This window comes from Ostrea edulis, chromosome 3 (assembly GCF_947568905.1).
Source record: "Ostrea edulis chromosome 3, xbOstEdul1.1, whole genome shotgun sequence".
Classification (NCBI taxonomy): Eukaryota; Metazoa; Mollusca; class Bivalvia; order Ostreida; family Ostreidae; genus Ostrea; species Ostrea edulis.
Window position 1 is genome coordinate 67,489,318 of NC_079166.1, and position 14,045 is coordinate 67,503,362.

Here is a 14,045-nt window from a genome sequence, read left to right on the forward strand (position 1 = left end):
CCAAGAAAAATACCCTCATCAACAATATCAAAAGTTACTGCTGTACCTTTGAATTCTTTTTTATTCATTTATTTGGTCCTCCTCCCCGTGTCTGCAAGATAGCATTGTACTTGGTATATGGTACAGCGATCCTTAATTGTTCTACAGTTAGAACAACCCGCGTATACAAAGAGGAAAAGCCTAATGTACAGCTTTGATAAACTCTTCAATTGACACACCATTAAAAAAGGGTCCCACAGGTTGACAAGTCACATTATATCATTCGCACCTGCTAAAGGCAATGTATATTGCATAAGGGAAGCAATCCGACGGGCAATAGTATATTTAGTTACAGAGATTTCAACAGTCTCGTTTAAAGTCGGCATTTCAAAAAATTAATTGCATGGTCCTTTTGATCGTATTTAGAAATACAACCTATCATTATGTCGAATGCAATCTGACATGTTTCATACCAATTGTTAGGCTGTTCTTGACTAAGGATTACTCCGTTTATAGAGCACATGGCGGGTGTAACAGGTCATCAGGGAATGTTTACTCGTCCTAGGCACCTGATCCATTTGGATATGGGCCACAGCACAGATATGTCAGGCAGTGTGCTAATTTAGAACGAACACTTTTCTTACTGAGTTATCAGGCAATGTTCTAGTTTAGATCCAACACATTTCATACAGGAAGCTGAAATGTTACCATCAGATCGAGACGTGCTCTAATTCTTCAGATGCAGACACCCACCCACCCACCCCTTTCCCTATATCAGTAAAGCATCTAAACCTGTGTAATTGTGAAGGTATCTAACCGGCCACGGTGGCCCAATGGTTAGAGTGTTCGCCTGGTTACTGGCAGGTACTACAGGGTTCGATTAGGGCGTTTGATAGAAGTAAAATCCGTGGGTCTTTCTGAAAGCTCCTGGATTTTACAAATTTTATGCGGCTTGAAATGTTTCTCCTATTAAGTCATTTGTACTATTTTTTATCATGAATTCTAATAACGTGAAATTAATAAAATGACCCAAATTTTAAGGGTTTTTTGTTTGTTTGGTTTTTTTTGGGGGGGGGGTGTTTTTTTGGTTTTTTTTTTTTTTTTTTTTTTTTTTTTTTTTTTTTGGATTTGGTTTTTGTTTTTTTGTTTTTTTTTTTTTTTGTGTGGAAAAAATTAGGTTCTCCCAATAAAGTAATTCAAGAAATCAAAGGATTTTGTCATTTATTTCTCCGGAAGTGGAAGAAATTATTGCTTCTTTTATCGTTTAGTACATTTTCCGAAACAAGATACCGCGATTTACCTTAAATTTGAAAATTTTAGGGGAAGGGGGGGGGGGGGGCTCTAAATCTGCCACTGATAGAAGTATGAAAAAAATAAAGCTCAATCTGCAGAGTTCTAAGATGATCAGAGCAAATACAATCAACCATGTATACCATGTTGAATTGCGAACAGATAGAAATGTGTTCATACATAGTATTTATGTTGAAAATTAGGACACAGTTTGTAATAAACCACTAGTAGTTATTAGTACATACAAAAATATCTGCTCTGGTGGGTGTCCTAGGTAATATCTGCTCTGGTGGGTTTCCTAGGTAATATCTGCTCTGGTGGGTTTCCTGGGTATTTTTGGTTTAAAGATATTAACCTAACCTTAATACAAAAAAAAAAAAAAAAAAACAAGAGCCGTGACACCCAGGATTTCGTTCGTCAAATGAAAATATTAATTCTTTCTTGTTGAATGTAAGATACCACATTTAAACCTTTCCAATCGATACGAGAAGCATGCATCCTCAAGAACAATGATTGGCTAGAAAATATACAAGGGAAGAAAGGATTACGCAGGGGTGTGTCGCGTGCCGTGTCTGAATTATTATTGTTCACTGTGACGTAAATTCATGGTGCAAAAAATTAACAAAAGTGAAAGGGTTTATGTTAGAAAACAGAAAAAAAGTGATTAATAGAATTCTTCATTAGTGCGAGTGTGGGATGGGGAAATTCCACCGAAGGGATGAATTCACAGTCTGGGACAAGGCTTTGTTGAGTCCTAATAGACAGTAAATCCTGTTACAGAGGGGGAATTTCCCACACGAATAAAATAATAATGAATTAGTTTTCTTACATTTCGTCCACAGTTTAGCGCATAATTCAGGAGCTTTGATAAAATCCAAGATTATCAAAATTATCATTTGAACTTAAATGCAACAACTCATTAAATTAATCAGAAAGAGCATGTATCCAAAAATGGTTTACTCTATAACTAAAGACTGTAAACTAAATTTAAAAAAAAACAAAAACCAAATACCCAAGGCTATACCCCGAAAGCTATATCTAATAGAAATTTGAAGAAGACAATACAATTTGTAAGGAATATGAGCATCCGTCGGTTTGAACGTATCTTTATTGTAATACAATATCACAAAGGATCAGACACAAGTTCTAAAATCTTAGATCCGCCCCCTCCCTACATGTATATACATGGTAAAAACATAAATACATATCCAGTGTATTTCATGATATTTCATTATATGCATGGTGACAATAGAAGATCAAATTTGATGAATATGAGGTTACTAGTAAATACTTGATATTAGACATGACATCTAAAAATGTTAAATATTCATAGTAGATTGATGTACATACTAGATCATATATCTAATCGCTCACTTTGTTTAAAAATTGTGTGAATAAAAGAGAACATATACCCATTATAAGTCATGAAGTTTAACGTTGCTCATAATAGCCGTTTTCTATTACATTACTTCAGTATTTTCATTAAATGACATTTTAAAGTACTGAACTACGAGATGCCATTTTGAAGATTTATTAATATTGGTAATCATCTGAAACTGCCATAACGTGGTGAAATTTTACACAATATGAAAGAGAATGTCATTGAATAGAATACGAAGGTTTAAACGACCCTTCTCGCCCCCTAAAGCGCCAGACATCCCCCCCCCCCCTTCAAAGTTAAACAAACATACCTACAATGGCACGACCTGACTGACTAATTTTTCTAAAAGCGTCCAGATAATTTCAATTGAATTGAAATCCGGACTAGCTGCTGCAGTAGTTTTAAGGTATTTGTTGTAGAATAATCCCTTTAATTTGGGTCCTGTTTTTATTTTCAAACAGAATCTCGAAACCGAGGTTATTTTTAAAGAATTCTAACAATGAGGTAATTATTTCTGCTATGGTGTCGTAATAAGTTCTTCTGGAGACTAACATCCGATTAGGATTTCCAACAAACCCCTCAACTTTGCTGACAAAGCCTCCGATGTCTGATTCGCACATGTATGTGCATTTTTGCTATGCTGGCTAATATTAATGGGTCACGTGATTTTGTATGTATCATAGGGTGTAAAAACTATATATTTAATAAATTTCAGTTTTGAAAATATATGATGGCATATAGATCTACATGTATGTACTGCGACACTTTACGCCATAATACTATATATGGCGCGTTATCGCTTCATGAAAAGTGTGCTGGTGTGACGTATTTGTGCCCATGCCCTCCTACAAATATATTCAAAAATGAAATTCATTCTTTCTATTTTACTTTAATTTCTGTCGGGATACTCCCATCTTCGCTAGCCAAGGGTGACGATACACGGTGTTCCTCTTTCACGAACACGGTGTATCGTCACCCTTGGCTAGCGAAGATGGGATACTCCCAGTTGATAAAGTAGTTGTACTGTATTGACCAAGATTCATACGCACATTGTTCACATTCATAAGGAAATGGCTATCATTTTATTTGGCATCGAAGGCAAAAACATTGGAAATGTAAATATTAACTAGTATATATTATATACTTTAACATGTAAATAAAAATAAATATCTTCTTTTGATGGACGATGTTCCATATTCTGCTCGCAAATCATTGAATTGAGATTTTTAAAACATCCTATTTTTCAAATTAGGAACCGAAATTAATGAAGTGCCAAAAAAGCGAATTGCCTGTTGCCCACCGAGTCCATTACCGTGAAGTTTTCCGGAAATGAATTCGTAACCAAGGTCAAAGGTCTCTTTCAGTTGAAGACCAATACAAGTGTTTACATGTTTTGAATTTTCTGTTAAATTGTACCCAAGATCCCCGGAAACTAATTGTATGACAACACTGGACCCAATAGAGGTACAAAATAACTACATGTCAAGTGTACACACAGAGAACCACAGAAATTACATATAATATACGAACCACAAATCGGTTCAGCACCCCCCCCCCCCCTTCCAGTCTTTATTGATTTCTAATAAATTTTTGACCGACATCATAATTTGATGAGAAAACGTGAGTCTTTTACTTCAGCAGTCACTTGGAGTTTTTATTTTTCGTAACTAGCAGGAAACATAATAAAGAAATAAGAATGATCTATTTACCTGAGACCCAAAGAAATTTTATTGGAGAAAAGTATGAAAATACAAATGTTCAACAACCAACTTTAACAAGATGACACTCTACATGTATATCTATGCACTATTACACAGAGAAAAAAAATTAATTATTTTTTAAAACAACAAATGTAAACTTCCATATTCAAAACATTTTCAAAATATGTATACAATAAATGTGGATTTCAAAACATAGAATGTATAAGATAAATTTTCTCAAACCTTTTTAACAATATCCATACAAAAATGTATATAATAGGATTGGATTGCAAAATGTTGACAATAACTTTAACAAGAACAATAGGATTTAATGGATTTCATGTTTGTCGAAGTTGCAATAATAATCTGCAGCCTTAATAAAACTGGACTTTGAGGATTTAACAAAAATCAATCGGACAATGTAACAGTAAATTTTACACCAACACATTTTAAAGATTGACATTACAATTAATAAATTTGTTGTACAGAAGGCTATAATACCCTGGATTTCAAATCCTTATAAAAATATAACACAGAATTACTGCATTTCACAACACCAATGCATAATATATAATGTGAAAGACAAAGTTACCAACACAATTTTAAATGTATGGGTTAAATTAGCACTGAGATTCCAAATTCTCCATATATATTCAAGATCAGCTCTGAAAGTATTGCAAACAACTAAAAAAAAAAAAAAGCAAACAAGATCTCTACATTTAGCAGTTAGTAATTCAGATGTCTAAACAGCTGCGTAGAAAGGAAGTTTTTAAAAAAATGAAGAGTTCCTATGAGAATAATCTCAGAAATTATCATTGCTTTTTTTATATAAGAGTTTCCCCAATTCCCCAATAATCAGAGCCAAATATGGCAGCCACCACCACCAAATACAGGAGGAGTCAGTCTATACAATAGAACTATCAACTATCATTATAAAACATACAACCTTTTACTGTACATTTGCAATGCACACATATATTTCTTGACTTAAAAAAAATACTTTACCCCCCCCCCCCCCCTGTTTTACTTCAAAGCAGTATTCAATTTGTTTTGCTAAGAGTAAAGCTTGTTTTTTTGCCCCCCCCCCCCCCAACAAAATTAATAAATAAATAAACTTAATGAAAAAGAGATGTTCTCAACAAGTTTACATGAATTCTAAATCTCTACAACATAATTCTAAAGTTAACCAAAAAGTATCATAATCCTTTTAAAAAGCTTCCCCTAATGCATCCTGCCGACTGACCACTCCTAATATGGCAGAAATTATAGGCTATCATAGTTTACTTTTTATTGTCAAGAGCGCGATTGATCTCCTCTAAGAGTTCTTGGGCTGCATCTCTCCCACGTTTTTCCTCTCTGTAACCCAGATCTCTTTGTTCCATCATGTCTTCAAGCTCTTCAAGAACCTTCTTGTACAGCTCGCCTTTCCTCTCTCTTTTGCTCTGATATTCCCGGTCATCTAGTTCATCATCAAATCCTCGAGACTCAAAATCTTTCTCATCTTCCAAGTCCCTCCCTTTCTCCGCCTCGACATTGTCTTCATTGTACGACTTTTTTCTTTTGTCCCCTGTGTTTCGCTTGAGCTTCAGCTGCCTGGATTTCATTAACTCGGTCTTTTCAATCATCTCCACGGTTGACAGTGGCAATTTACGGGCTTCTTGGGAGCTTGTGCTACGAGTGGCAAGTTTCTCAGCTGTTCCATAATAGATCAACTGGAATCTGAAAATAAAATATCATTTTGTTGAATCAACATGCTCACCCTTGTCATAAAAAACAAAATGATATGATTTAGAAGTGAAATTTAAAGTCAATTCGTTTTCATGATAAGAAAATGTTTGGAAAAATAACAACCTTAGAGTGCTTGTACATACATAATCTATCTAGTGCATTTTAAGAGTACCATAACTATGGTGGCACCAACTTCATTGTTTTGTGGTACTATCATGGCTGTCAAAGTCTTAAAGGGACATTAGCTGATAAAAATCATATTTGCCGATTGTTACCAAACTGACTAAAACAGCTTTACAGTACAGCGTATATATTACTACTGACATTTTAAATTTTTGTAATTTTGACATTAGAATTTCTTTCTCGTTTGTAGAGAGACAATGGTGGAAACATTAATGAATTCATTGCAGAGAAATCGTGAATAATTTTTGTAAAATTCAATTGGAGGCTTTTTTTAATCTCATATTTATTTTTCTTCATTTTTTCACGCTTTCAAGCATTTTAATCACGTTTCAGAATTAACGAGGCTGACAGAGTTAATGCCCCTACATACAGTATCTGTCTATCAAACATACTTCTCCCACGTTCCTCTGTTTTCTGAGGTGGATTTACGATTATCGCACACTTTAATCTCCCAGTTTCCAGCTGGATTCTCCCCCCACTTGTGCACAGACATGAAGGTGAAATCAATGCCGTCTTTTGAGTCATCATTCTTTCTTGTGGAGAGCATTTCTGACACAGTTTTACTTGGCGAGGTCAGGTAAATTTGGACATCACCACGACGATTATGCTGTAACTTGATGTAGAGCTGGACATGCTCCAGTTGAATTAGGGGTGCTCCGGTGGGAACATATTGCACTGTCTGAGTTACACAGCCTCTAGTGGGGATTGGTCTGCACGTAAAAAAAAATATAGAATTCAGTAAGAGGTATTTATTTCTCAATAGAAAGCAGGTCTTTGGCCAATTACATAGCAAGCTCAATTACACATATAACTACAATGATATATTCATATAATAAAATATTTTGCACGAATATCACATTTATTATCATATATTTATCAGAGAGCTGAGACCTATCTTTGTATGATATTTACTCTCCAAACCTGACATAGTCAAACCTGATAAGATTTAAAAATATATTATTGGGATCATAATGAATTTTAGTGAGCTGCTAATGTTGTATAAATCTAAAGTGAGAGAATCTATAATAGCCTAATGAAAAAACACCTACCTGTTGACATCATACAGCCAGGTAAATATAGTGTACATTAACGAAAAACACCTACCTGTTGACAACATACATGTACATCCAGGTAAATATAGTATACAGTGATAAATAACACCCACCTGTTGACATCATACACCTGCGACTTCTGGATGCTGAGTTCAGGGACTCTTTGCCAATTCAGAGCCGCATTGACCATGGCACCACAGTCCAACACTCCAAATCCGTACGTGTGGCTGACGTGTTTCCCTGCCCCATTAATAATCCACTTGGGGTCAACGGAGGGAATTTTGGATGTTTCCACGACGATGTGCTGTACGTCTCTCCAGGTCAAATCTGGACTGTAAAGAAAAAGAAACTTCTTCAATTAGACAAACTGCTTCAATCTTTAATTTATTAAAAAAAAAAAAAATGTGTTTGTGAAACACTGTTCCCTGGCGGCAACAAAGAATTACTCCAAGGTCAAGGGTAAAAAACTTTGATGTCTCATCACAAGGACTGCCCATATGAAATACGAATGCCCAATCACTCACCAAAGTTAAAAGCAAGGTTAAAGTTTTGGAATTTGGGTTAAAGGGACATGGACATGATTTGATCAGAAAATTTTTTAATTTTATTTTTTGATTTTTAATATTTAGAATGCTTAACTAAGGTATTACTAACGATCAGCACAAATTTGATTGTCAGTAGCCAAGGTACATGGGAGATACAGAGGTCACAAGTCCTTGTTATGTAAACAAGGCTTGTGCCATGTTTTTGTTTACATACACTGTAGGTTAAAAAAACTAGTAAAAATTTCGTTTAAAGCAGATTATTTCAATTTATAAGTGAATCCTTAACACAATTAAATATTTTCTAGTGTTTGGCATATCTCAATTTGTTTTAAACATGCTATTTTCTATTAAACAGTCTAATGTAAACAAAAACATGGCATGAGCGTTGTTTACATAACAAAGAATTGCGAGTGCTGTATCTCACTTGTAACTCAACAACTGATATTCAAAGTTTGGTTGACCATTAGCAATACTTTAGTTAAGCATTGTAAACAATAAAAATGTAAAAATAAAATTTGAACATTTTTAGCTCAAATCGTGTCCATGCCCCTTTAAACCCCAACCCACTGTCAAGGTCAAGGATTGTGCTATCATATAAAAGGTCTTGAAATAAGGAATCTATATAGAAACATGAAAACTTTATATTACATACTTCAGGAGATATTACCTAAATTAAGTTTTGTTAAAAGTAGGCCAAACTCTAAGGTCAAGGACACAAGGTAAAAAAAAATCAAAGGTCTTGTCACAAGGAATGCACATGAAATATTTAAGCCCTAGCTACTACTCACCATTAAAGTTATGAACAAGGTTAAAGTTTTGAACAGATAGACAAACAGACAGGACAAAAACAATATGACCTCTGATCTTCAATATGGGGGGCATAAAAATGACAAGCTGAACATGACAAAAATTTAATTACTGTAAATACTAAATAAATCACGCAAATACTTATCAAAATCAATGCTTTACTCCAAAAGAACCAGGATTATAAGGTTGACTTTAGTGTACAGATAAGGTAACTGGTGACTGACAACAATTTTGTAGAATTGAGTAGTTCTTACTTTGCCTCCAGGGCCAGTGCCATACAGCCAGCAGCAAGAGGGGCCGCTGCCGACGTTCCCTCAAATCCTAGAATACAGCCACCATTGATATCTGTTGTCACCTAGTAAGGAAGAAACAAAGATATTACATAAAAATACTAGTACAACATAAAATAACACATAGATACCACAATGAAATAAACTGTATGTACATGTACACTGAATTATTTGTGTTTTAATTACTTATATTCACTGTATAACAAGGGAGATCACAGACTGTAAACCTATGGTCAGGGATCCTCAACTCTAGAACCCAAATCTCATTTATTCTATTAGAGTTATCTCTCTTTCTCTACAATGCCTAAAATTGTTCACGGATGGTTTACAAATTTATCCACCATTTGCCAGTCATCAAACCTATCTTTGGTAAAAATCAGAATGAAAAACAAGCTTACTGTATGTAATCTTGCCAAATACACAAAAAGGACTGGCCATGCATTACCTCTTCAGTGGAGAAAATAATACACATGTTTAAGTTTTTAATAATTCTCATATATCAAGCAATTTCATGTTTATTTCTGTACACCAACAAATATTATGTACATTGTGCCCTATATCTAACAAGTATATTGAATCTGTGCACAATTTTTATTGGATTAATCATTTTTCAGTAGTACAGCGTTTTACAGTGTAACCATGCATATATTCGACGGAACAAAAGGCAGCTTGGTACATGTATTTTGTGTTACATGTCTGTTGTTGACCTAAAAAGTTGCATAGAATTCTAAAACTTTGGAAAAAAAAAGTGTCAGGAAATCGCACATAAAAAAAAAACACAACAAAAAAACCAAGGGGTAATGTGCAGGTATGGAAAGCATCTCTTAATATTGATTTGATTATACTTTTTACGAATTTATGAACAAGCTGCATATAACTGATACTAGGTATTGAAAATCATCTTTCTTTTTACGTCGTAGCACAATAAGTGTTCACACAATATATGTAAGCATAAATTCTTACTGTATTACTTCCAAAATGGATGTAATGTACAAATACATCAACATGTGCTTCAGAGTTTAGTTCACAGTTTTATCATGTGTTTCTATTAAAAATTCTGTCACAACATCTTAATAGCGATGTAAATCCTCACATGTACCAATGTATGGTGCAAACATCTTAACAATTTAAACCGCTACATGTAGCAATGTATGGTGTAAACATCTAACAATTTAACCAAACCCCCCCCCCCCTCCCCTTACATGTACCTCTGCTTGATACATCTGTCATTTTGATATAGCTGGTTCATTTCATGAGTAGGTTACATTCTCCAAATTACTCTACAGATTTTTATTACATAAACATTAACGAAACTGATATGATGTAGTTATTGCAAAGTAATATAAATAATAATGCAGTGGTGAAGCTTAGGAACTCTAGTTCATAGGAAATAATGTGTGTGGTTTGAGTCTCAGCTGCAGCAACCAAGTAAATTATTGACACAATATGCAAAAGAATGAAAGAATAAAAATATAGAGGGTAAAATCTACTAAATTGCACTTTCCAATGTTTAGGATCCAATGGACGTACAACACACACATAATCCCCGGATACTGACCACTCTAATTTTGGGCTTATCACCAAACTCTCCAGCCCGGACCTCTCCTCCGCTGGGAACCACAGTCATGGTGGAGGCACACTTCTCATCAAAGTATGGTGCATCCCCGTTGTCTGTGATACTTCCGACAGACAGGGTGTAAGGGGACGACACGTAGCCGTCACATCCGCAGTCGTCGTCATGGACACCCCCGTTTCCTGTGGCCCACACGTAAATGATGCCCTTGCCGTCTCGACCCTGAAATTACGAACTTCCTTAGATTTCTTCAATTCATGTATAGCTTACATAATGGTACTGTAACACCAACACCCCCCCCTCCCCCCAAAAAAAACCCACACCCCAGTTTTACGATAACAATCTAGGAAAAGTGATACAGCTTTAAATGGAGTCACTTTCACAAGCCCTGTGTTACTTACCCTTTATCCTTTCTATAAAGAGGAAATACGATAGACACATGCCCCAATGCTTGCATCATATCACATTTATACATGTACGGGGGGAGAGGGGGGGGGGTGTTGCTGGTAACTGCAATATCTTATCATTCATGCATGCAAATAATAATAATGACCTGATGTACAATTACAGTAATAGATACAAGACTCTTGGCATGCTTAATAATTGAATTAGACATATCTCTCTTATATTCTGTTAATACCTGACGTGTATTTACCTTTCTGACCCCCATTTCCAGCGCTTCTTGTGTGGCTGCGCCCGGTCCTTCAATGGTCATTCCATCATCTTTGGGCCCCCATGAAGCACTCATCACATCAATAAAGTTGTTCTTAAAGTTGATGGCCTTGGCCTCTACAGAATCGTACACGGCCCCATCCAACATACGAATGCCTGGAGAATACACACAAAGGTCACATGTACTAGAATCTGCAGTACACACCTCTGTCTCTCGAGTCTTATTGGATAATTTATCAAAATTGGCAAAACTGGGTGTCCAGATTCTTTCTTTTCTTTTAAAAGCAACTTTTAATCATGATTACCATAAAAGTTTCATAAATTGAAATCTCGGACTTGGCTCTTTCCTCAAACTTTGGGAATGTGATGCTCACACATAATAAAACACCTGTACTTCATTGAGAGCCCACCCCTCACTTTACAATTATAGGTGATGCTCACACATTATAAACCCCTGTAATGGATTGAGAACCTACCTCCCACTTTGGCATTATAAGCAATGCCCACACTGCAGACACCATTGTTCGCCTCTGCGGCAATCTCTCCAGCACAGCGTGTCCCATGGCTGGAAATAACAGCGGTATTGATCAACAATTGGAAATATGGTAACCCACGGTTATAAGAGGTTCAGACAGTATTCTGATGGTCATCACTGTACAATCAGACCAACATACATTGTATATAGGAATTTTTTTCTCATTTTCTGTAAACATTTGTTTAAAGAGAACTCATGGAAGGTCATTGATTTTGTAAGAACTTATTTCATTGAATCCATTAAAGCATTTTAGAAATGAGAGCTAAACTTTTTTGTATCAGTCTTCTACAAAAAAAGAGATGTAAGAGCTCCATCGGGAAAAAGTGTGACAAGGGAAATAACTTTGGTAAATTAATTGATACACAGTAAACTTGATGTACAAGAACAATTCTTTTGTAACATGACAACTCTTTTTTTTAAAACAAGAATTGCATTTTTGTTCATGCACAATAATAAATAAGACAAAAAAGTCAACCAAAATAAATTTAGAAATTGTACATTATATATACGAAATCAAAGGCGGGACAACCTAAAAAAAATGTGTAATTGACATATCATGCTTATTTCAAACATTCAAAGCAAAGGAAAACAAAAATCTACATGCCAAAGGGGGAAGAGACAATGGCTTGCTGCAAAACATCATACAAAACTGCAAACCAATGTTTCACAATTCAAATATACACAACTTTTCCTCACAGTGAGTGAGGCTCTACAAGCATGCACTTAAATTAGGATCTATCACAAATCCCATTCTCGTTGAAAATAATCCTGTAACATGCTTGTTTTCATTCTTCCATCAGGACAGACACATTGTAATCTGACATAAATATACATTACCTTGTTTCTGGCTAGCATTAAAATGCAAAATTGAAATTTCAATTACATGGGATAATTCAATATTAAGCACAATGTAATTTCAACTCTACTTTTTCCATGTACATTTCACTGAATATCTACCTGTTTCCGGGGACTCTAGTGTTTGGCATGGGGTCATTGTTTTTATCATGTACGTCATTCAAGTCTGCACTGGCAAAAGGTGACTGAAAAAAAAGGACAATTGAATTCATTACATATTTTAAACATGTGCATGACTTTTATATATATATATATATATATATATATATATATACTCAGGTGGTACTTGACTGTGCTTTACATTTTCCAAAATTACATACTAACACAAAATCAAACTCCTGTGTTCAAACAGAATTCTTCCCTACTTACAGAAATCGATTATAGATGATTAAGACTTACATAGTTCTTTTGAAGGTCGGGATGGGTGTGATCAATCCCATCATCCAACACTGTGATTGTGACCCCTGTACCGGTGTAACCTTGATCCCAAGCGACCTTGACATTGAGGTCAATATATTTCTTCCCACCAGACTGCCCATAGTTGTCCTGTCAAGAATTTCACAAGATGAATATTAAACCATATATCCTACCAATTACTATTATGATGTACGTTTCCATATGATAAGGAGGAGAAAATGTTTATCTACAATTTAAAAGTGTAATTACTTCTAGTCTATAAATAGTGATCTTCATGTAGCAGTGTTGGGATACAAGATACTTACAAAAAAGATTTTCATAAATATCTTTGGATTCATACAAAATGTTTTGATTTGCCTTGAAAAGACATGACAAATACTTTCTTCAAATATTTGGGCCTTAATGACATTCAAGACTTCAAGCCATCAAATAAATCTAAAACTACAATCAAACTTTCTTATCTCAAACTCAATGGGACCGTGAAAAAACTTTGAGATATCTGAGGATTCGAGATATTGCAGGTAAATTACTTCAAGAATAAGTGGTTGGGACTTCTGAATCACTTCAACATATGCATGGTATTCAATATAACGGTGTTCAATATAACGGTATTCAATATAACGGTGTTCAATATAATGGTGTTCAATATAACGGTGTTCAATATAACGGTGTTCGAGATAACGAAGTTCAATTGTACAACATTCAGCTTGCTATGACATAAAACAGACTGTTTTCTGACATGTATCAAAGAGTCTATAAGAGGCTCGGAGATAAAAGTACTTACACAGTACCACTGGTCCTTGTAGTAGGGGTCGTTGAAGGTCACACCCTGGGAGCTGGAGAAGCCCCTATTGTACAGATGTGCTGCTGGGGCCCGGTAGTACTCTGTGGGGTCAAAGATACGCTCAGGCATCTCCAGCTGTTTGTCATGTAGGATTTCACGTTTATCTCGGATTAAAAGCTTCTGTTGTTGTACAAACTGGACCTGAGAAAATGGTGCCACAATATTGTTCCATAAGCTCATATCAATGAATGTGC

General features: G+C 35.2%; 1 protein-coding gene across 3 annotated transcripts in view; it reads right to left on the reverse strand.

Annotated features, from left to right (window-relative positions):
• Window positions 1-4,350: 4,350 nt before the first annotated feature.
• LOC125677735 (PC3-like endoprotease variant B) overlaps window positions 4,351-14,045 on the reverse strand; it is a 25,645-nt gene continuing 15,950 nt past the window's right edge. For all 3 annotated transcript variants that reach the window (XM_048915898.2, XM_048915899.2, XM_048915897.2), the window contains 10 exons: window positions 13,792-13,992; window positions 12,990-13,136; window positions 12,693-12,775; window positions 11,677-11,765; window positions 11,184-11,356; window positions 10,514-10,750; window positions 8,920-9,020; window positions 7,427-7,645; window positions 6,654-6,971; window positions 4,351-6,069 (listed from right to left, as the gene is read on the reverse strand). In XM_048915898.2, coding sequence (XP_048771855.2) covers window positions 5,631-6,069; window positions 6,654-6,971; window positions 7,427-7,645; window positions 8,920-9,020; window positions 10,514-10,750; window positions 11,184-11,356; window positions 11,677-11,765; window positions 12,693-12,775; window positions 12,990-13,136; window positions 13,792-13,992 — 2,007 coding nt within the window. In that variant the 3' untranslated portion in view covers window positions 4,351-5,630. The remainder of the gene's footprint in view (window positions 6,070-6,653; window positions 6,972-7,426; window positions 7,646-8,919; window positions 9,021-10,513; window positions 10,751-11,183; window positions 11,357-11,676; window positions 11,766-12,692; window positions 12,776-12,989; window positions 13,137-13,791; window positions 13,993-14,045) is intronic.